The sequence below is a fragment of the Polypterus senegalus genome, chromosome 5 (assembly GCF_016835505.1).
Source record: "Polypterus senegalus isolate Bchr_013 chromosome 5, ASM1683550v1, whole genome shotgun sequence".
Classification (NCBI taxonomy): domain Eukaryota; kingdom Metazoa; phylum Chordata; class Cladistia; order Polypteriformes; family Polypteridae; genus Polypterus; species Polypterus senegalus.
In genome coordinates, this window is record NC_053158.1 from 35,539,955 (window position 1) to 35,566,024 (window position 26,070).

The following is a 26,070-nucleotide window of genomic DNA, read 5'->3' on the forward strand; positions in this document are numbered from 1 at the left end:
AGCGTCTGTTCGAGTTGGTCTACATCTCGCACCGTGCTGGAGTGCACTTTGCCTCTGCTTAGCTAGCGATACCCGTTTGTTCAACAGACATTATCATCTACAGATTGTTAAGGAGTAACGTTTGACGTTTCTGAGAGACAGATCAGAACTGTGTGTGTTTTAGAGGGTAGCTGCTGATTGCCAGAGATATCATGGCCACGTGCTTTTCTTCCTACTCGGGGGTATCGATTTTTTAAGTTTGTCCTGTTTCACTACTACGTGGGCACTGCTGCGGGGGACAGCTAGTATTAGATAAAGGACACCTGAATAAATAAATAACACTTTTTAAATGTCTTTTAAAAGTTTGGAATACATTCAGTATTCAGCCCCTTCCACATGACACCCGGTGCTGCAAACTGGTTTTAGAAGTCACAGAATCAATTCAATGGAGGTCGACTGTCTGGGGTTTCAAATGACTGTAGCCTAAATGCCCCTGAATCTACAAAGTCCAACTTGTGGCGAGTCACTATGGCAGTCCATCCTACACAAGGAAGGCAAGAAGAACATTGCAAGGAGCTGCATGAAAATCTCAAATCAGGCAGGGTAAGAAGACAACAAAATCTCCAAGTCACTGAAAATCCCTTGGAGTCCAGTTTAATCAATCATGAAGAAATGGTAGAATGTGAAGCAGCTGTAAATCTGCCTGGAGAAGGCCATCCACAGGAACTGAGTAAAAAGACGACTAGTGAGGGAGACCACCAAGAGAACTCTCATAACTCTAAAAGAGTTACAAGGTACAGTTGCTGAGATCGGTAGCCTCACCAATCACAGCTTTAGTGGACAGTGGCAAAGAGAAAGCAACCATTGTAAAAATGTTCTTGACATCTTGACATGAGTTTTTCAGAAAGCTCACAAGAGAATAGTCTGTTAAGACTGAAATTGAGCTCTTTGGTCATCAGACTTGACAGCATGTTTGAGCATCGCACATTATCAAAGACACACCATCCATACCATGAAACATGGTGGTGGCAGCATGATGTTGTGAGGATGCTTCTCTGCAGCAGGCTACGGAAGCCTTGCAAGGATAAAATGAATGCAAGCAAAATACATGAAAATACTGCGGGAAAACCTGATGCCATTTGCAAGAAACCGAAGGCTTGAGAGATGATTTGTTTTCCAACAGGACAACGACCCAGCTACACTGGAATGTCTTGGTGGGGACGCGTCCGAGTCGAGATCTCAGTCCAAATGAGACTTGAAGAAGACTGCTGACTCACAATCGCCATGCAGCCTCGCAGAGCTTCAGAACTTTAGCAAAGAATGGAAAGAAATGGCAGTGTGCAAATGTGCAAAGCGGACGACTGACCGGACAAGGGCTGAATACTCATGTGATCAATTAATTTATGCTTTACATTTGTAATTAGATCACTTTGCAGAGATCTGTTTTTCACTCTGAACTTAAGGAAGATTTTTCTGTTGATCAGTTTAAAAAAAAAAGTCAAATCAAATCCACTGTGATTCAATGTTGTATAATCATCACTCAAAGGCCTGAATGCTTCTTATGGGCACTTAAAGTGGAAAACACAACATTCTGCACGAAGCACACACCCTGCACCTTCACACAAATGTATTTGTCAATGACACCAGACCTGGAGTTAAAACTAAAAAAATATCCTAGTAGAGTGCCAGCATTTATATATTGTACAAAAAAATGGGACTCCTCTGGTGAGACTGATAATCAGGTAAGGAGTGAGTAGCAACACGGACAAAAATATGATCTCGAAAATGTGTTGTAAAGAATTTTGAAAAAGACGTTTATTATTTTAGTAGAATATTCCCCAAAGACATGCAGCAGCAGCAGCATTATTAATGTTATTCCGAAGTGCATCTATCAGTTTTTCAGGATAGTTAAAGAAGCAATAAAAATTTGTATTCTCTTAAGCATAATTTTGTTTGTACAGTTTATTTATGTAATATCATCTGTTTACACACTTATTTTTTTGTTTGGCAGGTGAGCTTTATACACAGTATACATATTTATAAATAACCCAATTTAGGTTTAATCATTTGTTTACATACAATGTCACAGTTTTCATATGATGCTCCCAAATGATACGATCTCCTGCTTCAGTCCCCCGTTTATAATATGCATTAAACTTCAAAAACACCAGTCAATAATATCATGCGTGGCCTTCCACATCAGCATGAAATTCGGCTTCCCTTGTCGTAACAGGCCTTTGGTGTATCCATGAAGGCATATACCACACGCTATTCCCGATAATAAACTGCAGAAAGAAAGCACACTTGCAGAGAAGTCTTGAGGAAAAAAAAAAATCACGTTTGTACACCTATTGCCTTTTTATTTTGTTTTCATTTTTTCACTAAAAGATAAATGCAAATTTGAGTACAACAAAGACCGTAAACAAATATCTGCAATGTCTGTTACATAACACATTAGAGCTGCTTCACAGTAATCAACTGTTTTGCCATAAATACAGGTATCAAAAAACAACCCTTAAACACACTCTGTGACACTAACAGTAGTCTACACCCACAGTTCAACTAATATTCATAAACAAAATATCGGCAACATATTTCAGTGTTCCTGCTAAATGTTACTAATAAACAATTTTATTTGAATTTGCAGCTCTTTATGATTGGTTTTAAAGCATGCTACTATATACACATTTTGAGACCTGTACTTTTAACATTTTGTGTGTGTATTATTCATTCATATATATATATATATATATATATATATATATATCTATCTATATATTTGCTATAGCTGTGCAATGACCTGTACTTACTTTCATGCTCTCTTCTAGCAAACGCCCAAGTTATAATTTAGAGGTACTACAAGCTTATATTTCTTAAAACAGTGCTCCATTGTAAAAATAATCACTTGTGCCTGCCTAATCTTTGACAGCATCTGTTGTAAGGGGCAAGTATTAGTTATTACTTCTCTAATACAAAGACTCCAAGTTCTTGTTCCTGCTAATGTGATTCTTTGTGTGGGTGGTAAGCATTGTGAAAAATTACAAGACATTATGTTTTCCATTTAGGAGAATAAGTTTCTTTTTGTTTTTTCTTTTTATTTTAAGACAGAGGGCTATAAGAATTTATTAGAATTAATTGCTGTAGGTTTGTCCTTCAGGTGGTTGTGGAAGTTTCATATTTTCTTTGGACATCATCTGACGCCTTAGATCTTGAAGAACAACTTTAATACTATATGAATTTTGCCATTTAGCTAGAACTGGTATGCTACGTGCATCCACCTGTAACAGTAAAACAAAGATACATCTTGGTTACTTTTTGTAAACAGTGTTAATCTCAAAAGATACATTAGAACACTTTTGAAGAGAACAGGCCACTCAGTCCTATGAGCTCTTCATCCTATTCAGCCAGATAGTCCAGAGTAACAGCAGGTCGACATTTGAAGGACTCTAAAGTCAAACTCCTTGCCACACATTTTGGTGATTTTTTCCACATGTAGGTGGTTCTTTGTGTGAACAAAAGTTTTCTAACATTTGTGCAGAATTTGCCCTTAACAATATCCAACTGTGTTCTTATTGAAGATTTTATTCTGAAGTCACAGCTGGGATCCGCTGTATTAATTCCCTTTACAAGTTTAAAAACTTCAATCATATCTCCACTTAATTTCCTTTTACCTAAGATGAAAAGGTTCATCTCCTTCAGTCTCTCCTCACAGCTCATATCTCACAGTCCCACAATCAGCATAGTCGCTTTCCTCTGGATTTTCTTCAGGTTCTTTTCAGTAATATGGTGTACTCCAGGTGAGTCCCCACTGATGTCTTATATAACAACTTAAAGCTCTCTTGTCTTGTACTCCAAACACAGTTCCATATAACCTAACATCCTATGAGCCTCCTTGATCCCTTCTGTCCAGAAACTTGATGTTAATAGTGACAAGTCCACTGTGACTCCCAGGACATTCTCACAAGTTGCACTTTATTTTAATTCTTATTGTGTATTCATAGCTAACATTTCTACTTCTTCTTTGTAACACTTTACAATAATTTTACAATCAATTTTAAATTGTGTCCAAGACTGTATAACAATTCTACACTAGTTGCCCTTCCATTTAGTTTGGTAATGCATTTGGCTTTTAGATACCACTGATTTATACAATTAGATTTGAACAGACAGATTATTAAAGAAAAAAATCTGAACATTTAGTCAAATAAAGTGTTGTTCTGCTATTAACAAAAACCACAGGTTTTAATTCAATTGTCGTTCCATGTGAAACTTATGCAAGTAAAAGAGACAGACGACGTACTGCAATGTGTGGAGGTATGATTTGTACTTTACTATTCTTCTGCATATATCTGAGTAATAACAAAATAAAATAGCCTCATATACTGTTGTGCAATGAATAAAACAAGAGCTGAATACCTAAAAACACAATATTTGAATAACTGAGGTTTATAATTCTTCTTTAAAAAACACTGCTTTGCAAAGTGTATTATAGGTATTTGACTCAAGGTTTTGATAGGAATGAACACACATTCTCATGTGTAAATTATTATGAGTCTTATTTCATATGTCTGAGATTTACTTACCATTCCATTAGAATTGTTTATTCCATTCATACTAATTTTTGTGACATATCTAACTGTTGGAGGTACTTCTGGATATTTAGGCCCACATTCTACTCTTAGGCTGTATATTCTGTTTTCATAGTTTGTCTACAAATAAAAAAAAAACAAACAAACAATTTTGGATTAATCAACAAAGATTTTCTGGATTTTAATTCAAACAGAAAATACTTTTCTTTATATCATTTATTACAGACAAGATATCTATAAATATTTTACGTTCTCTTGTTCCCTAGTCAAGTATAATGGTAACACTGCTCTTCTGAGTTATCAGCATTACATTCAGTTTCATAATCTGTATATTTCAATGCAGGGTGTTGGGAGGCCTGGAACCAATCCCAGCAGCACTGGGTACATGGCAGGAAATAACCCAGGGCAGGGTGCCAGCTTCTTATCAGACAAACGTCCTATACAGATAAATGAACATACAAACTCCACACGTACAGTGGCTGGAGTTACAACAAGTACAGGCATGGGTTCAAATTTAACAATACATTTCAATTCCAACATTTCTGTAATTAAAATACTTGCACATTTCTTAATAAAGCCACTAAAATAAGGTAAATATCAATCTATTTTGACTGAAACTGCTCAATCCAATTTTAGAGTTGCAGTGGGCTGGGGGGCATACATAGAACTGAGCACAAAGAAGTAGCCAATCCAGTCCATCATGGGGCACACTCACACAAAACAGACACTGATCTGTGGTCTGCCTGTTTACGACGGGGAATATGGAGACTGCATGGCCATCAGTTCAAGAAGCATTAGACTAGTGGCTAGTCACATAAAGGTCAGAAACATTGAAAGGTAAAACAGAAAAATGTTTGTTATTTGCCATTTGTGATGATTACTGAACAAATGTTTCTAACAGTTTTACACAAGGAGATTTCTTGTAATTAAATTTGTACTACTTGGAAAAATGGCAAAGCTGCGTTTTATTTAAAATTATCCATACCAGAATCTAAAGGTATTCACAGAAACAATGCAAACAGCATTGACACAATATGGCCACTACCAGTTCTACCACACTAACTTGTGACTTTTAAATGGAGAGTTTACATGATATGTATCCTGCATGAAACTATGCATTTTCTTCAACATATCTGCATGTATGGATAACTAATCTAAAAGTAACAAATCAACAGCAACCTTATGTTTCTCCCTAAACGCTGAGTGGGGAATGGTGAGACGTAACATACGGTAATATGAAAATTCTCCTATCAGCTGAATACAGCATACTTCTACAATTTCAGTCAACTAGTGTCCTCTTTAGATAACATTCCATCCTTTCAAAGTCAGACATTGACCTCTGTAAGACAGAAGTCAATATACTTTTTAGTTTTAAAGATTTTAATTTCTGCAACAAATTCATACCACATTGTACCGATAAACTTCATGCAAAATAATGCACATTCAAGGTCTCATCATTCCTTCATCGACACGTGTTTAATTCTGGCAGTAATCACTAAAAATATTTAAATACAGACCAGTATTACTGACAGTACATTGTCTGTGCATTCATGATTACACAGTAGAGGACTTGCATCTTGGCTCATTATGCCCAGTTTTCACAGGATACATTTTGTCCACCAGTGAACCAAAAATTATACTGGGTGGGTTTACTTATGGACAGGTGCAGTAGCTGGTTATAGATACTAAAGCACCGATTTATAGCTTGAAAGAACTATGACATCTTATACCAAGTTAACGAGAGTTCAGTAACTGTGTACAACTAGGTTGATCTTTTATATTGAATGCTGTTTGATGATGATCAGGTTGTATCTGATGTGGCTGGATGGAATGGAAGGCGTCTGGAGGCTTATGCGAATGCAATATATTAGGGAAGCAAGCTTGTTAAAATTAAAGCTTAAATGTGTGATCCAGACTTTACAATGCAGTCTGAATTCGCCGACTAGGAGTGGGTTGTATCATCCTGTTGATGCCTATTTTTAAACGTGGCACAAGAAATGACTCACCCCATTGTGAACACTCTAAAGATGAGTCATTCTGAACGTCTTCACCAGGCAACTTTGGATCTAACAGTAGGTACTGTTTGTGGAGACAGCGAGCTGGAACTGCTGTATTCAAATATCAAACCTGTGACACATCTTATTAACACCTACAAGCCTGTTATTGACAGCAGCAAGTCTTCATTAACTGAGCTAGAAGTTTATATATTTTACATTTTATATATATATATATATATATATATTTCTTCTTTGGATCTTCTGTAAAGTTTTACCTGCCACATCTGGTCAAATAAAGTACATGTAATTGAATCTAATTTCAAATGTGTCCCATTTTCCTTTACAAACATATTAAACAGATATATTAAGAAATGTCTCACTTCAAATTCACTTCCTCTGTTGTTCATACCACTTTACAATTTAAAAAAAACTTCAAAAACATTAGGAAGTTTTCCTGGATGTTTAATTTGAGAGAAATATATCTTAAACAAACAAATGGGGCTCTTTTCCAAATAATATGGTAACAACATTATTTGATGAATTCTGGTTTGCTTTAGAAGAGGAATCTATGAAAGCTTTCATTTCACTAGCCATATCTTAATAATTAGCTCAGTAAATGTTGCGTTGAGCACTATATACATTCATAAAAGAACTACAAATGACTTAACTCACAATATAGATGTCAAGAAGTACATTTTATATGATGTATTTCAAAAATCTTTTTTGTATGTCCTAATTCTTACAAACCAATGCATTTTACCAAGCCACTATTGCTCCTACTGAAATCAATCCATATGTTCTATAATGTTCGAGGGCAGCAAGAACATAGAGTAAAAATTGAAGATTAGCAAATGTTTTACTTCTATTCACTTCCAGTAAACATGGACAAAACAAAAATGTACTGAAAAAAATGATTTCATACAGACTTAAAACCAAAACCGTAACATAAACTGCGCTCCAATTCACAGCTTAACCTTGCATTTTAACACTTAAAGTATAATCATGCTTAAGTAGAGCTAAAAAACTTAAAAAACAAAAAGGGCACCACATTTTTGGCATATTAAAAAAATGGTATAATGTAGTATTCAAACATCAGAATGTAGACAAAATCACCACAATGAAATGTGCATGGGGTTATTATTGCAAATATTTAAGTGAAATGCATAGCCTAAAGTGAAAAATATGAGGCATCAACAGGTGGCACTTCTTGTCACTTATATTCTCTTCTGAGTTATCCAGGAACACCACTAATATCTTTATCAATTTAAACTTTGCCTTGACAGATCATCAAAGCTACGATCCTGTAATGTATAAACAAAGTGGTGAAAACTTTTGCATATTACACATTCACTAATAATAAAGTCTAAAGACTTTCCACCCAACATGTAGTGTTTCTATGACTACTGCTATAATTTAACATTTTCATACACATCAAATTTAAATCCATAACATTTATTGTAAATAAAAATGATATCTCACTAAATTAGATCAAAATGAAATGTATATTGCTCTATATTAATAAAAAATTTGATCACATTGCACTTATTAGTTATTTGACATTTTAGTTACATGAAATGGCATTCTGCAGGTTTTATCAAGAAGAGCAATTAAAAAAAAATACTCCCTCACACGGACGCTAACTGGTCTACTGAGCTGCAAACACATGTAAAACCCTGTGGAGACAGGAAATGAGAACAGGAAGGTCTAACCAAGCACTTGTGCTTTAAAATCCCCTTGTCACTCATTAAATCTTCAACCTAACAGGGTCTTACACAACACACAGACAGATTTTCATTTTGAAGCCTTTTCACTCTGCTCTTGTAAAACATTGATTGACTGGTCATACCAGCCTAAACAGAGAATCCACAGCTAAACTAAAATTTGTTTCAGATGCCACCTTTTAGGAATTATCATGTAGACTATTTTTCATAGACATTTCTAATAGTTATTATCCCTTTGCATATATCTATTCATACTCCAGTTTTCTTCCCACACCTGAATTAACTGGTAACTGTAAAATGGTTTGGTATGAGTGAGTGTGGGAACTGGTGCCCTGTCCAGGACTGGTTCCTGTTTTGTGCAGAATATGGGGATATATATGGTACAACAACCCTGGATTTACTAAGGATTAGAGCAGGGGTAGGCAAAAGTAGGTTTACAGCTGTTTGTATGGAAAATCGCTTTAAGAAGACGACAAATAATACAAATAAATAATACAATAAATAATAAATAAATAGTACAAGAATAAACCCTGTGTTTTGTGTATTCACAATTGTAATCCTATTTTTGCCCATCTCGGACTTAGAGGGTTTGTAAGATGGTTGGATGGATACAGGCAAATTATAATATTCTGAACTTTCCAATATGATACAATAACCATCTAATTATTTTCAGGCTTCTTACTTTTAGTATATTTGAAATAAGTCTGATATTGACTTAAAAATAAAATAAACAAACATGTTTTAATTTTGCCAAAACAGTAAGTGACTGAAAAATGTACATTTCTTTATATTTAGGTCAGAAACTGAAACAAAAAGGATTTACTGTTAGTCTGTAATTCCTGTGATGCTGGTGAGATATTAGAATTATATTGCATGGTAACGGCTTAGTTGGTATTCATACTTTCAAACAACTTACAGCAGCCCCTTTAATAGCAACCTGGACTTAGACTACCAATTCACTTTGCAGGTGCTTTTCTACTAGTTGGTGTGCAATTAAGCTAACAGATTTAAGAACAACATCCAGAACCTTAGCTGCAGGTCATGGGCAAGGGATGGCAGGTCTATATGACAGGGACAGGCATTTCTGATTTCTCAGAAAATCAGTTAAATACTTTATTAAAACCATGACAACAAATTCAACAGTAGGTTTTGGTGGGGATTATTTGAAAATTGCACAAGGATTTTTAGGTAATAGTTTTCTGCTCAGTATTATACGTCTACATTTTATGTAGGGCATTTTTGCATGTGTTCAATTGTACTCCACCTAGTGGAAAATGTTTAAATAAGCTATACAGTATTTGCTAATATGTCACTTTAACTTAAAGAACAACTTACTTTTTATAATTTGAAGCTGCAAGAATGCTTTGACATTAACAAGTTAGTTAGGTATTTTAGCTATATTTACCCCTTATTAATGTATGTTTTATATAATTATTAAATCATGTTGCTCTCTACCTCTGTTTCATTTTTAGCATTTCACAGAGCAGGTTTACTTTATTATGAACCTACAGTGCTTTCTTGAATATTGCTCTATGGCCTGGTGGATGTGATTTACACTGCCTAGTCTGCCCTCAGTGGTAAGGTAAACTAAGATATGATTTGCAATTAACAGTAAAATGAAAGGGGTGAGGTTGAATGTTGCTTGAGGAAGCTGCAGTAACACCTGTTGAAGAGACAGACCCCTGAGAGCACTGTAGCCCTGAAAGCTACAAATCTGTTTCCTTTTGATCTGTAAGCAGAATCATCTTTCTTCCACTCTACCTATTCGCCCATTTAAATGCTTTGCATTTTGGTTTTTTAATGCTTCAAGTATTATGCCTGCACAACCTGTCAATATATTATAAGGCATTAGTACAATGGTATGAGTGTATTTGTTTCATTAGATGGACTGCTTTCAATTTTGATCTTGCTTTACAATCACCGTCCAGGCTGAAAAATAGTTCCGATCCCCAAAGCAAACAACATGACCTCATGCTCATTTACTTAAACGTATACTAGTAAAAGTCTAGTCTTGTTTTCAGTACAGCTTCCAGTGAAGGTTGCTTCTTAAATGAGGTGTGTTCAGGTCTAAGATACTTGTAAGAAAGCATGCACATGAGGGAGGAACAAGCTATTCCCATATGCCATTGCATATAAAAAATCCAATTCACTTTTGGAACATTCCCATTGATGTTGCAGCTTTTTCTAGTTTTGTGCATGCAACACACAAAGCACAACAAAATTTATTTCTATAGCATATTTTTATAGAAGGCATGTAGTGTTAAAACGCTTTACAATGTTAAAGAAAAATTTTCAAGAAAAAAAACAAACAAAATAGAAATATATGAATGAATAAATTAAAATACCAAACAAACATAGTAAAAGAAGAACACTTCACTTCACTTAAATAATACAGATATACAAGTGATATATAACAGAGTCATTAGTTATGGATTAGTTTTTAGGCCTCTTGTGATTAAAATGATAATTTGGATGCTATGGTCTAATGGACAGGGAGGACAGAAAAAAATAAACGAAACTGCTGGATGACCAAAAGGCCACACAACCTAAAAAGGGCATTCTACCTAATAAAAGTGCATTAACAGGTGTGCAATGAAGGTTCAGAAGGTTACATACAAAATACACAACATTTTCCAAAATTTTACAACAAAATATGTTAGGAGATTTTAGGGTGTGCCTGTAAGAATGGAAATTCAATTCTATTATTAAGGGGAACAGCATGCACAAACTACGTTCAAATTACAATAATATTGCTGGAAAAATTGGCAACGTTGACCAGAACCAATGCAGTTTTGATACAATGTGTAGGATTAACCCAAGGTTTACCCAAAGTGTAATAAATAAGACAATATTGACAGTTTTGATTGCTTACCACTGTCTTGTTAATAGGAAACGTAGTTGCTGGAAAAATTCAGTTAACTTGAAGAAATTAGCTAGGTTACATTTAATACACAGCAAAGTATGAGCAAGTATTTCCCTAGCCGCTCAAAGATTTTCTTTGAAGAAAATGTGATCTTTGGAAATCCATCTTGCCATTTGTTTTGTCTATGGTACAGATGTCAAAAGTTTGAGAAGAAGAGTCCAATAGCAACAGAACAATGGAACAAATAGTTCTAATAATTAGCTACTGTATTATATATTAATGGTATAAACAGAAAGACAGGTGGCAAATGACCAATGATTGCTGTTGAAAGAAACCTCAACACAGATTAATACTTAACACTTACTAAACTGTGAGATTATTTCCCCTTTTTTACAACTGAACTTTTACTGTAAAGACAGCAGAAATTAAAATTTTGTTGTAAATAAAGTTTAAAAAGTTAAAATTCTTTTAAATTAGCTACACTCACCTAAAGGATTAGTAGGAACACCATACTAATACAGTGTTTGACCCCCTTTCGCCTTCAGAACTGCCTTAATTCTACGTGGCATTGATTCAACAAGGTGCTGAAAGCATTCTTTAGAAATGTTGGCCCATATTGATAGGATAGCATCTTGCAGTTGATGGATATTTGTGGGATGCACATCCAGGGCACGAAGCTCCCGTTCCACCACATCCCAAAGATGCTCTATTGGGTTGAGATCTGGTGACTGTGGGGGCCATTTTAGTACAGTGAACTCATTGTCATGTTCAAGAAACCAATTTGAAATGATTCAAGCTTTTTGACATGGTGCATTATCCTGCTGGAAGTAGACATCAGAGGATGGGTACATGGTGGTCATGAAGGGATGGACATGGTCAGAAACAATGCTCAGGTAGCCCGTGGCATTTAAACGATGCCCAATTGGCACTAAGGGGCCTAAAGTGTGCTAAGAAAACATCCCCGACTCCATTACACCACCACCACCAGCCTGCACAGTGGTAACAAGGCATGATGGATCCATGTTCTCATTCTGTTTACGCCAAATTCTGACTCTACCATTTGAATGTCTCAACAGAAATCGAGACTCATCAGACCAGGCAACATTTTTCCAGTCTTCAACTGTCCAATTTTGGTGAGCTCGTGCAAATTGTAGCCTCTTTTTCCTATTTGTAGTGGAGATGAGCGGTACCCGGTGGGGTCTTCTGCTGTTGTAGCACATCCGCCTCAAGGTTGTGTGTGTTGTGGCTTCACAAATGCTTTGCTGCATACCTCGGTTGTAACGAGTGGTTGTTTCAGTCAAAGTTGCTCTTCTATCAGCTTGAATCAGTCAGCCATTCTCCTCTGACCTCTAGCATCAACAAGGCATTTTCGCCCACAGGACTGCCGCATACTGGATGTTTTTCCTTTTTCACATCATTCTTTGTAAACCCTAGAAATGGTTGTGCGTGAAATACTCAGACCGGCCCGTCTGGCACCAACAACCATGCCACGCTCAAAATTGCTTAAATCACCTTTCTTTCCCATTCTGACATTCAGTTTGGAGTTCAGGAGATTGTCTTGACCAGGACCACACCCCTAAATGCATTGAAACAACTGCCATGTGATTGGTTGATTAGATAATTGCATTAATGAGAAATTGAACAGGTGTTCCTAATAATCCTTTATGTGAGTGTATGTATATTTGGTAAGAAAAATGCACGGAAATCACCTTTATATTTGAATAGTGATAACATTCTGAATATTTGAAATTAATTGGAAAGTTTCAGATATCTGTAGTTGCATTATTACAGATGTTGCGTGACACTTTTGAGATTTTTATGACTGTTGCATTTTCACATCACACTGAAAGGCATGAACATCTTGAAGACATAACTTTTGTTATCATTGAAGAAACACACATGCTTTTGTGTTTCATGATGAGTAATGCTTTAGGGAGCTTTTTTGCAGGACAGCACCATTCTCTATGGCTGGAAGAAAAGCTGTCCAGCAAATTGTGCAACTTAGCAAAATTACTGCATCAGCCTACAGCCAGGGCAGTGCTAAGCCACAAAACAACTCAATGCGCAAAAGGAAAAAAAAATAAAAGCCTTTACCTAAAAAACTACCAATGGTGTTTAATTTTGCTTTTTCGCTCATAAGTTACTTAATAATGCTTATTGCTATGGATCACTGAATGTTTTTAACATGTTTTGCTTGATTGACAACAGTACCACAGCCTTAAAAACACATGTTAATAGAAAAATAAGATAAAAACACAAGGATCTCCTTGCCATTGTCACATTGACTGACCAGTATCCCCCACAATTATTAGCTTAAATACAGTACATACTCACATTAAAAACAGATTTTCCTTTAAAGCATGCAAGTTTCATTTACTGTTTCTGATGACAGCCATGAGGATACATGTACTTTGGGGCAGACCCAGGTTCGAACCGCGTTCATGTACACTCATTTTCAAGATGACTGTAATTTATAAAAGGTGCTATATAAATAAAATGTATTATTATTACTATTATTAATTTAAATTGTATAGAAATGTGCATATGCCAGTTTTTGTAAATATCATAAATTCAAATAACTGTACTTATTTGCTCTGTCTTTATATTTCTGAAACAAATTAATTGATGATACCATTAATTGATGATACCAATTGATGATCATACCAGCTTCAAATGTCAGGGTGTCCAATATTTTTTTATAGAACTACATAAAACTGAAACATTTTATAATTCAAGTTTATTCTTATAAAGGAGTATATGTCCACTTATAGGTAGATCAAAAGATGCTATAATAAGTCTATAGGGTCATTATTTCACATGTCCCGAGTATAGTGAAATTCTTATAGAGTACAGTTGAAACAAATCACGAAATCATTAGACAAAACTCTGCAACATGTAGACTTTAGCAAAACAACACAATCCAAAATACTATAAGAACAACATCAACTGTGCAGCAGTGCCACACAGTTCAAAAATCTGATACACAAAAAAAGTCCACCAAATTCAGCAAGGTCAAATTACCTCCACTAATTAAATATAAAATGAATCAACTGCAAACCACAAACCCACCATTTAACAAGCAACTGATTACACTTGCTCATGTTGTTGCTGTCTCTTAATGGCCATTATGATTTAAATCAATTCAGCTAAATTTTGTAGTTAAAAATAAACATAAAATAATAATAAAAAAACACATGCAAGAATGTACAGCGTGAATAATGATGTACCAAGAATTATGCATGGCATACGGGGGGTTTCAAGCCACTGTTGTTTTATGTATTATTCTTAATGTTTTTGCTATTCCAGGACTTTTATTCCAAGTTTAACGACTTTACTAGAATACACAAATCCTCAAATTACACCAGACTAACCAGTAAATAAAAAGACAGCCAGAATTAAATTTTCTGATGACCAGCTTGTTAATAACTTTTGGAAATCTAAAGGAAATGAATATGCATCCTGATGCCTCCTTTACCTGTCACTGCACTTAACAGAATTTCATGGTGTGTTTTTGTTTTGGTAAATATTAATGTAATTGTCTCATAAGCATGAAAATATTTGTAATCTACAACTTGCTTTACAATTATTTTCCATGAATATCCTTAGAAACTGTCAAATTCGGATAAAACAAAACCAGAAGTGGTTATGAAGAAGCAATGTGTTCTTAAGACACAATGTTTTCTGAAGAAAGTAATCAGAATAAAAAAGGGAATCAATAAACCACATATTTTATTACGGTTATAGTGTTGTACTATTATAGACAAAATAACAATATAATTACATGGCTTGAATTTCGGCACAGAATTTTTTTTGCATACTTTGACATCGAAATGATATGACCAATTAATTATGAGTTGCAATAACCTGTAGTGTAGTGACACACATTTGAATTAGGAAATTAGAAATGATAGCGACAACAATTGCACCATAATTAGTACTGATACAGGAACAAAGGCTTTGCATTAATCCTCTGACTATATCGGACATTGCTATATTTGTTCGTCTATCTATCCACCCACTTTCTAAATATCTTATCCAATTCAGGACTATGGAGAACAAGTGTGAATTCTGGCATCACTGAGAATGAGGCAGGAACCAACCCGTGGGATGTTGAAACAAACTCAGAATTATTCATAAAAGACATGCTGCTAACCTAAAAGCTATACCTGTATGTGTGACTAGTCTACAATGGTGAGAAAATGAGGTGGCTCATGTGACCATTCCAAACTAAAATTATTTAATTAGAATTTAAAAACTTCCACATTGGCCAGACATTTGTGTTGCTTAACCTGTATTTTCTGCAAGCACAAGGCAAACCTCTTTAATGTTATGACCAGTAATCCATTACCAGTAATGCACAATCATAGAGATGATCAGTTAGTAGGGCTGCAAAAAATACATACTACATAGGTGAAAATGAGTCAGCAAACAATCCAATTTGTGTTGTTCACATGGTTTTTGAAGCCATAATAAATTTGATTTGATATATTTTATTAATGTTCATTATTATAACAATCAAAATTTGGCAATTGTAGTAAATATGCATGCAATATGTTTGAATTTTACAGGAGCAAACTGGGTCGCAGTCTGTAGTTATGAGCAATTACTGCAGTTAGGATTAGTCCACTTCAATGGCAGTTTCTGGATTAAGTATGATAACTTGTATGAGGAATCTTGAAAACAAAAGAATGATTACTTTTGTAGAGGAATTCCAAAATAAAGCCTTAAATTTGGAACAAATATAAAAAGGAGAGAAAGACTTATAAAATTAATAAATTAAAAGTTTGTGATTTTTTTAATTTATTTGACTTGTCTTCTAAAGATTACGCTTCAGTAAATGTTAGTAACCAGCAAATCTCTCCTCTGTAAAGTGATACAAACATAAAATCTCACAACACCATGTGTCATAAGCCTGACTATTTTTCTGACAAACCTGATTTGAAAAGCTTGTTGTTATAAAAACCTCTAAAAGGGTCCTTACGTAAATGAAAACATCCTGAAAAAACCTGGTGTTTAGTCAAGACAGGTGTCAAAGATAAAATAATATATGAATTTTTATGGTTTAGTATTAATTTTAAGCCTTACACCTTTCAGTTACTGAACAGGAAGTATTAGTGAATACATTTAGTGCATGCACACAATGAGATTAAATCAGGCACTCTATAATGAGCATATTATTCTTTTTAAAACCTATGCCTGTATTGTCCTGGGAGACATTCAGTTCTACCCATTTGTTATTAAACACCTAAATTTCATTTGGATAAAGTAATTAAACATACTCCCAGCACATTGTTTCCTACAATTCATAGGAACATAGTAATACCAATAAATGCAAACCAATTAGTCAAATAAGCTGCATTATCATGAATATGAAATATTTAATGTTTTATTAGGGATCAAGAAGCACATCCATCGAAGGTGTGTCTTCTTTTTTCTGCTGTCTTTCATCACCACCACCTGTAATTATTTGACATAAAGACTTTACAATTAGTTCAGTATAATTATTGGATTTAAAATAAATTAATCAATCATCCTGCCGACAATGCCTGTTGGCCATTACAAAGGAAAACATCTACTGCAGTATTGCAGATACTCTGATATTTGTATAGTGCATTTTCAGGTTTGCAAGGTTATATAAAACCCACTTCTGCACTTACTATAACTGTAAATGTATTATGTTGTTCTGTTCTTATCATTGACTTTATCAGTGAACTTTACAAGCTTTTACAAAGAAATTATCACAGAAATTTTAACATGCCTGTGTTGATAAAGGTTTATAGTCTTATATGAAAACATTAGTTATCTGAAAATTAGCTTAATCTTTGGAAAGCACTGAATTTCCCATTAAGTAGATTAATTTCGGCATTTCATTATATATTTCATTAACTTTAGCCTTACAGCAATTCACCCACTGCTTTAGTGAGACTAATGATACAAAAAAGCTTAAAAAAGTATATTCAGCAACACTGAGCTCCTAAGATGTATGCTGTGAGTGCAGGCTAGCAGAACCACATAAATATTAAAATATGACAGTCCATTCTGTCATTGTTTGAATCCACTTATTCAAATTCAGGCTTGTGCAGCAGCAGCCATTTTCAAAAGCAAGAGGTACATGAGAGGAACCAAATATGGATGGAAAGACACACACACACAAGACTGATATAGAGTCATTAGATAACATAACATCTTAGCATGTCTGAGGAATACCAGAGCAGCCAGAAAAAACTAAAGGGGGGAAGCAAACTCCACAAAACAAGTGGAGTTCAAACCCAGCCACAGGGACCCATGAGTTCCACTAAAATTGTATGCTAGTAACTCTTAGGAATAATTATGAATTATCTACATTAACCTATTCAAACCTACATGCAACCTCTTAATTATTGTACCTCACTAAAGCCCCGGCACATTTTGCAGCTTTCTCAGCAAATTTCAGTCATAGCTGTCATTTAAATAATCTTAATTTGTTGGGGACAGTCATGGCACACATCCCTAGCAACTCTGCCAGATGAGTCTGCGAATCACCCTGATAAAATCAAACCAGTTTGATTTTGTCATAAGCTATATAGACAGGCTTGTTTGTTTGTGTGTGTGTGTGTGTGTGTGTGTGTAATAGACACCAGCCAATGAGTTCTCATCTTTAACTACAATACATACAATACAGATGAAAGGGTGTGTTTTGGAATGTATAAATTTAAGTTTTGTACTGTCTCTTTCTTATCTATTGTACCAAAAACAGAATGGAAAAGGAAACAAAAGGGCTGTGAATGACCCTGAATTCGCCATACCAGTCATTCAGTTTCACATGCTCTCTGACTGGAAATCTTGCAATGTGTTACTGCATTAACATGTAAAAAATAACACAATGTTTCTATATTATTCAGCCAAAAAAGTTAAACCAGTGCCTTGCTGTTTTTTCTTTTGTCATAAACTGTGAACACTGCTTTCTAATATTTTTCTCAATTTTGAAGTTGTGAAAAACTCACAAATAGGCTTGTCAGTGACTGCAATTATTTTATTTGTCTGCAATAATTTTACATAATCTTTTGAATTCATGATTTTACATTCTAAAGACACAAATCACTTTACACCTCCTTTTGTGTCTGTAGTACTACTGTTTTTTAAGTGTAGAGGGAGACAGATAAAGTAGTCAGTCTGCACAGATCCAGACCCTGGAGGACAAGAACAGGAGGAAAAGAAAGGCATGTTGCAAATAGGACAGTGTATGCTGTACCTAATTCCCAGAATTCAGACATCAACTAGCTATACCTGCATATTTTGGAAAAATTGCATATTTAAGGTACTTCAGCCATGCACTTCTAACCAGCTATAATGGAAACTGAAAACTTCAGCCAGCTGAGTTGGTTGTCCATATTAAACAAACCCATGACTTTGGCTGATCTTACAATATATACCAAAAAGAGTTTGAGGATCTTGGCACACTCCATTGAACCACTGCTAGTATTTGCTGTTTTCACTTGCCACTGGGGCATCACTTAAATTTAGAGTGCCAACATCAGATTTTGAAGTGTTTTGAAATTGTTTTTACCTGGAGGCCTAACTGAGCAGAAATCCTGTCTACAGGAGGTTAATGTGAGGAGTAGTTTGCATGACAAAGACCCCTGGGAGGAAAGCAAGACATGTATGCAGGAGCTGAAGGGAGTCAGGATCACTGAGGATTCATGTACAAGACAGAAGACAGTGACGAGCTGGCCACACAGGTTGAAAGGTGTGTGATGTACAGCCCAATGATTAACCACACTGTGGATTTATATTCCAAGAATTTAAACTACTAATGTTTTGAAGTTTAGTGTTTATAAATAGCCTCATCTTCACTGGGTGTTATGTACATTATTATAACATCAATAAACATGTATTAGTTAAGTTAAAGTAGCAAAAAATAAACAAGTGAAATATTAATCACATTTATTTTTATGACAATCGTCAACAAAAGTTTCATGATTGGGTCAGGCCTACTCAGAAATAAGGAACTGCATCTTTTGCTTAGCTGAATGAATATCCATTGAAACATGCTTACTCGTGTCAGTTTCTTGGGGAGCTGCTGCCTATTTGTGTAGTCTTGAGAAGCAAGGCTGGAACAAACTGTGGAAGGACTGCCATTCCATCATTGGATGCAGTTATGCAGACTCGTTCACTCTTGGCCAATTTAGACTTTTTAAATAGCTTGCATGTCTTTATGATGTGGCAAACAAAATAAAATATCTCATGGAGAAAGATTTGAGGAGAATATGCTAAGATCGGACAATGTCCCGGCTAGCAATCAAGCTTGGGATTCTGGAGTTCTGTCATAGTGGGGCTAACCACTTCCCTGCCATGTCACACTTTAAAAAAAATAATGCAGATATAAAAAGAGCTTTAATACTGATAAAATAACAAATGCGAGTTTATAGTAAGCTTTTCAGTGAGCCATAAAATACATATATAAAAAAACCCACAAAAAGAAAAGTCCACATTCACAAACATTTTCTGAATAGAATAACACATTAAATAATTCAGGTTTGTTTACTCAAGGTTAAAAAAGAAAAAAAAAAGTCAAACATTCCAAAGTGACTACTGCAAAAAACCAGGCTTACGTAATTAGAAACGACAATATCAACAAAAACATAATAAAAACTGCCTAAAGTTAAGTAACAAATGGCAACTCTATCATACATAATAATAGAAATGGAACCCTGTTTTCTTTTTTAAACATATAAACATTTAGTGAAAATGAACATTGGTATCTCACAAACATTATGCAAAAAGTTTAAGGAAAGACCTGGCTGACTTGAAAAATATGACAGGGATTCCAATAAGCACTTACCCTTGGAGGTCCAATAATCATTCCTGTCCATCTTGTAAGTGTCATATCTTCGTCATCTTCAAGACCCCAGCTAACAGTGCCATCTCCAACTCCTTTCTGTCCCTCTTCCAGCTCTTCCAACAAACGAAAGTTGCGTGGAACTTTTACTGTAGAAAGGAAGACAGTTAAAATGTGAGAACACATTTGAAAAGACCTTGAACTTTCACCAATATTAGACAAACACTGCAGAGATGCACACGTTGAAAACAAAAGCTCCTGTAGGCAACGTGCTAAATGTATCCAAATCATAACTTTTACTATGATTAATTATATCATTACTTACTGCAGCAGTTTTTCATGTCCACACTAGATGTGCAAATACTGTATTAGCTGCTTAAGACTATGAATATTCAACATCATCAATGAACTTCTATAACATCTTTGCTTATTGATCAGTTTGGGAACCAGAATAATTCCTAATCTTTTCACAGCTTTCTGTGGGGTAATACCCAAGGGGACATTACAGTTTGATTAAAAATCTAGACTGCTAACATACTGTTTTATCCAGTTTAACTCTTAGAATCCTAAATTAGTAACCTAAAAACTGTGTCACATTACATGACTTTTCCCGTGATTTTCAGTTGTAGCCTTCATCTAGATAACCTTAGCAATTTGGAAGCAGTCAGTGGGGCGCTTCCCTGGAACATGTCATGTAATGTAACATGCCCATAGACTCACTCCAAATAGTTTGTGACTTGCCTGTATGACTTGGGTGGACTCTGTGCATGAATGTTCATCTGGCAGTACAATACATATAATGCAGTGACAAGAAATAAGGAATACAGGTGTTTTTCCTCTCAAAAAGAAAAGAAGCCTATCTGTCAAATGTCTTGTGTTTTATGTACCAAGACTGATAAAAATAAAGGCAGAGACAGTGGCTAAATCCACCCAATTTATTTATTTAAATTTCAGCAGGCATTTACCAATTTAATCCTCTTTTAACTGAAAATGCTAAACTTCTGCAAACCCTTTGGATATTTCACTGTTAAAGGGTGATTACTTCATAGTAAGCCTTTTTCCATTCTCTATATATGCACTGAGGTAAAACAAATAAACAAAAACAAAAAAAAAAAACCAAAATAAATTAAAAACAAGGCAAAATGGATCATGACCATTGTTTTGATGAAAATGGCAAAATTATATAAATGAACACATCAATTTCTTGGTAGTTTGTTCTTAAATGGCACAAAAAAATCGATGTCTCCTAAAATAGACAAACCTTAACCAATGCATTGAAATGGCATTAAGGTTTGGAAAATACAAAAATATAAAACTGACACATAATAACATATTATAATAAGCATAATGATCTGAAAAATGTACCATGCATTAAGTTATATGTAGTTTCACGCTATTTCATATAAAATTCAATGAGTAGATTAGATAGATAGATTAGAAGTGTATATGCTTTTATCTTATAAATTTCACAGTACAAATATAAATATATTTAAAATGTAACTGAAATATTACTATGGAAGATTATTTATGCCAAAAATAAATGCAATCCTGTTAACTATATTGCAATGCAATGCATATGGTGCATTTCATTTTGTTATAGTTTTATCATGTTATAATTAAAAATATATTAACCAAACAATCAATTGCTTTTGTTATGACAAGCAATTTTCTTATTAGTTTAAAAAGTGACCTCCAAATGTTATGTGAAAAGACAATTTCCCCTCGAGGATTAATAAAGTATATCAAATCAAAAATTGAAATCAAATTTGTACAAAAGTGCATTGCATTTTCATTCATATCTAATAGATCACATTTCATAACTAAAAGCAAAGCAAAGACACCACCTTTTGCTTAGTGGCTGCTCGAAGTGAATTGCATTTTAATTTAAGATGATGCATTCATTAATTATGTTAAAACTGAATGTAAACAAATGACCAATCGATGTCAACAGTTGGGTAGGAGGCGTTCCAATCATAAGTGTGTTCAATTTGCGCTAAAGGTGGTAAATTGAGAGTTGACAAGGCAGGGAATAAGGCATCACATTGAAAGGGTGGAAGGTGGAGATGTAAATGACAATTTCATGCCGTGTTGGCCGATTGCTGGAAAGGGCCAGTGTAATATGAGCAAGCAGCAAGAGAAGAAGAATTTCCAGTTGCTACAGTTAACGTCCCTAGAACACATTCAAAGGCTAATGTCCTGAAGGGCTGCAGCATACAATTTTGTAATTCGTCAACCAGGATGTCCATACAGCAAATACAGCAATATTCTCCTAAATCTGGCTTGTAAATACCTGCAGACAGGGATGCCAGTACTAGTGATTGGTATACTTCTTGACATACAGTTCAGAACTATTAGAGGAAGAATGTGATGTAAGGAAAGCATAGCAAATTATCTAGACAACCTAACTTACATGTAAACTTTCCAAATACTTCTCACCATTTCTGTTAATTACTCCACATTGGCAAAGTTTATGTTTGCCCCCAGGATAAAAAAATGTTTATAAGTGAAAAGCCTCGTACTCTAACTGCTAATGCTGATTAGTCATTTGATAACATTTGGTTTTGGCATGATTAACAAGTGGTTTTGAATCAGAATGCAATACACATGGAGCATTTAATGCTGTACACACACATAATACACATAAATTTTATTTAAAACTGACATGAAAATTGCACGCCATAGTGAAAAGCAATCAATCATTTTGTTGATATGTTTTTCATTATGACACAATAAAACTGTGCCAAAGTGAAATGCCCCACATGCATATATGCATTGCATTGTACTTTACATACCGCATTTTAAATATACAAATATATACAATATTTATACATACAAATATATATAAATAAATGAAAAGTTGACTAACTCACTCTCTCAGAAACAAAAACAGTATTTAATGTTTAATTAAAAATCTGAAATTTGGCAAGATGGTATATCTAGTGCAGTATGAATCAGTTAAGAAAGGACATTTTGATATCTGTCAATATATTGGGGTAAGTAAAAAAGCTTAAATATAAAATTAAATACCCTAAAATCTCAAAAATACTTTGGCTGATTTTATTGAAATTTGGTGACGTTATTTAAAAATAAAACTGGCCGACCCATTTTTTTTTTTTGTCAATAATTTTTTGTTATTATTTATTAATATTATGCTGACATAATGCTCAGGGCTTTATGCAAACAAAGGACAGGGCAGAAGTGACTGAAGGCCACATGAATGGCACCACTAACCATTAGGGAAGACAAACAACTGAAGAAGGGACAGTTTCTTAGACTGGAGAAAAAAAAGATGTCATCAAGATTGGCCGGTACAGTGAGATGTGAAATGTAAGAATTAAGTGTGGTGAAGCTCAATGGTAGGCAAATTTGCTATAAAGCTCTAGTGAGTGTGCTAGACGCTGCGGCTGTGAGTGTAGGTGTTGCTTCACTACAAGCAAAAAAGTGAGGGAGGGTGAAATAGAGGCAGAAGTGGTATTCTCAGATCCAGGACAAACCAAGAGTGACGGCATCCGTTTAAGGTTCCCCCAAGAGCTACTCCACTGTAATATACACTTGAATTTATGGACTTTGAAAGATGACCCCCCCCCCTCCGAAATCCTTTATATTTACGTATGCCCTCTTGCGCTCAAACATTTTTATATACGCATTCACATCTGCAGAATCTGAAAGGGGAACCACATACAACTGATGAAAAACATGAAAAGAAACCGCTGAGCGAACAATGCAAACAAATGAAACTGCAAACACTTGATAATGATAATTACACCCAAATTTCATATTATTCCTATTGATTACATGTTTTAATTCTAAAGAAATACATTTTCCTGTAAAACTGTATTTTGTAATGACCATTAACAAAAGGCAAGTCACTAGAAAAAGCAGGAATTGACCTAACACAGAAATGTTTTACTCATGGGTGGCTGTATATAGCCTGTTCAAAACATGTTCATGCGTAAGCTGCTCCAGTTAGTTAATAAAGTTATTATTGCTTATTAAAACCTTTATCTAAGTTGACATACAAATTTTGAGATACAATTGGTTATATTACTTTTCGTTTTACAATTGGATCACATTCACAAACAGGTGAAGTGACTTGCTTATGGAAAACGTCAGTACCAGAACTGGAACCCAAAACCTCTGGGTTTGAAGTCCAACGCTTTAAGCACTACACCATATTGCCTACCAGTAATAGTAGCCCTTGGTTTAAAAAAAAAAAAAAAAATTAAATTAAAAACACACGCAAATATCACATGCAAAAATGTATTGTTACATAGCACTTCTGATACACCTGATTAACCAAGGCCCTTTCTCTTACACAGCTAGTAAACCACATATTCCACAACTAGAATCAGTATGCAAAAACCAGCTTCTTCACAATCTAGTCATTTCCAGGTTGCTATACAACTATTTAAAACAAGTTAAACGGGCACTTTAATGAGAAGCATGCAAACATTGCTTTGCTAATATCCTCACGTGGGTTTACTGGATGCCAAAATTATTTTCCAAAATCTATAACGTGCATCCTCAAGTGCACCATTGGAACAAAACAGTACATCACAGTGATTAAATATTACTTTAACTGTGACGCTGCAATACTAGAAAGATCTTCCAGCAAAACTCAAGAAACACTTCCAAGTTACTTTTAACTAACGATTCTAAATCATAATTTCCAGCGCTGGATATAAACGATAGCTTCACGTTACCAATAGATGCACTAGGTTTAAGATCTTTATATAAAACGGATATCGCAGTGCATATAATTCTTCAATCAACACACGTCGAAGTGTGTCCAGCTCAATTACCCACTCCGGAGCGCCCCCGTCACCTCCCGAAGCCCCCCGTGTTATATTAAGAAGGGGTGGGGGGCGCTGCACAGCGCACCCAGAACATTCGGCCCCTCCCACTCGTGAAGATGAGGGGCTCCGTCATCTGCCTAACAACGAGGCCTGTGTCAAAACAAGCCTACCTTAAACCTCAGCTATAAAGTTTCCCTTATATGTGAGGCTAACACATTACGGTCCTGCATACAAAAAGCGTGTCCAGCTGAAATTCTAATGCGAATCATCGCCGAACCGGCCGACCGACCACCAGCCGTTACTCGGGCCCGAGAAGTCTCACTTCCTGTGTGTGTACCGCAGTGGCGCTAAAACTGCAACAGCAGCTGCATTCAAATCAGCAGGAGAGCACCTCAAGGGCGAACCGATCCAGAACACTGTTCTCTGCTACAATGTTCATTTATGTAAAGCCCTTTCCCAGCAAGATCTTTCTTTCGGGACTCCATATCGCACAGGGTGACTCTGCGCCCAAAGATCTCCCTGCCCCTCTCGCCTTCTTACAGGAGGGACGATAACCGGCGCTCAGAAAAATCAGACTCCGCTCGCTCCGCTGATAAACGACATAAAGATACTCGTCAACTGCACATTGCAACAACTGTCGCCGCGACAACGCTGCAGCCAACGTTAAGACTATTTGTTATTAAATAAGTCAGATTCGCAAACAGACCTATGGGGGTCGCCATCTTGTCCAGCCGATTCCAGAACTACACAAAACCGTGACATCAGAAGCACGTGACGATCACGTGCCAGCTAGGCCTCCGTGATGTAACTCAGACTGCGCGCCTGCGCACTACCTCACGTTTCTCGCGTCTTCAGAATATCGAGTGTCAAATCAGGAAGAAGAAACGTTCTGAGTTGTTAATACCATCATGGTCAGTGTTGGATAAGTTACTTTTAAATAGTAATATACTGAATATTAAATATTACTTAAAGTAATTACAAGTACTCGAAATCACTTTTTATTAAGCAGAGCATTATATTACATATTATATTATATTACTTTTATTACTTCACAAACATTATGAAACTTTTAAAAATATTTATTATGCAAATCCTTTAAAATAATGCAGTACATTTATGAACTCACCTGGAACTAAATGTGCGCACAATATCAGTTCCAGCTATTTTCGGTATAATCACAACGGTCTTAAATGAGCAGTGTTGGACTGTCACACAAATGTGTCTTCATTTTTATAAACAGAACACGATTAATTTATACTTAATACTGTTCTTATTATCATTGCAAATTTTTCTAAATTATTTGGCAG

General features: G+C 35.3%; 1 protein-coding gene across 1 annotated transcript; it reads right to left on the reverse strand.

Moving 5' to 3' along the window:
• Positions 1–1,923: 1,923 nt before the first annotated feature.
• Positions 1,924–25,573, reverse strand: ube2v2 (ubiquitin-conjugating enzyme E2 variant 2). The gene is made up of 4 exons (XM_039754502.1): positions 25,470–25,573; positions 19,971–20,116; positions 4,563–4,688; positions 1,924–3,257 (listed from the first exon to the last, which is right to left on the reverse strand). Exons 1-4 carry the CDS (start codon positions 25,483–25,485, stop codon positions 3,111–3,113), a joined length of 435 nt encoding a protein of 144 aa, XP_039610436.1. The 5' UTR covers positions 25,486–25,573; the 3' UTR covers positions 1,924–3,110.
• Positions 25,574–26,070: the final 497 nt, after the last annotated feature.

What these genes read in the sequence shown, in the direction of transcription:
- ube2v2 (XM_039754502.1), bottom strand. An exon ending in TGATTATTGGACCTCCAAGG is followed by an intron (nt 4,689 to 19,970) that starts GTAAGTGCTTAT and finishes TTTTATTTGTAG; the next exon opens with ACAAACTATGAAAACAGAAT. An exon ending in TAAACAATTCTAATGGAATG is followed by an intron (nt 3,258 to 4,562) that starts GTAAGTAAATCT and finishes TTACTGTTACAG; the next exon opens with GTGGATGCACGTAGCATACC.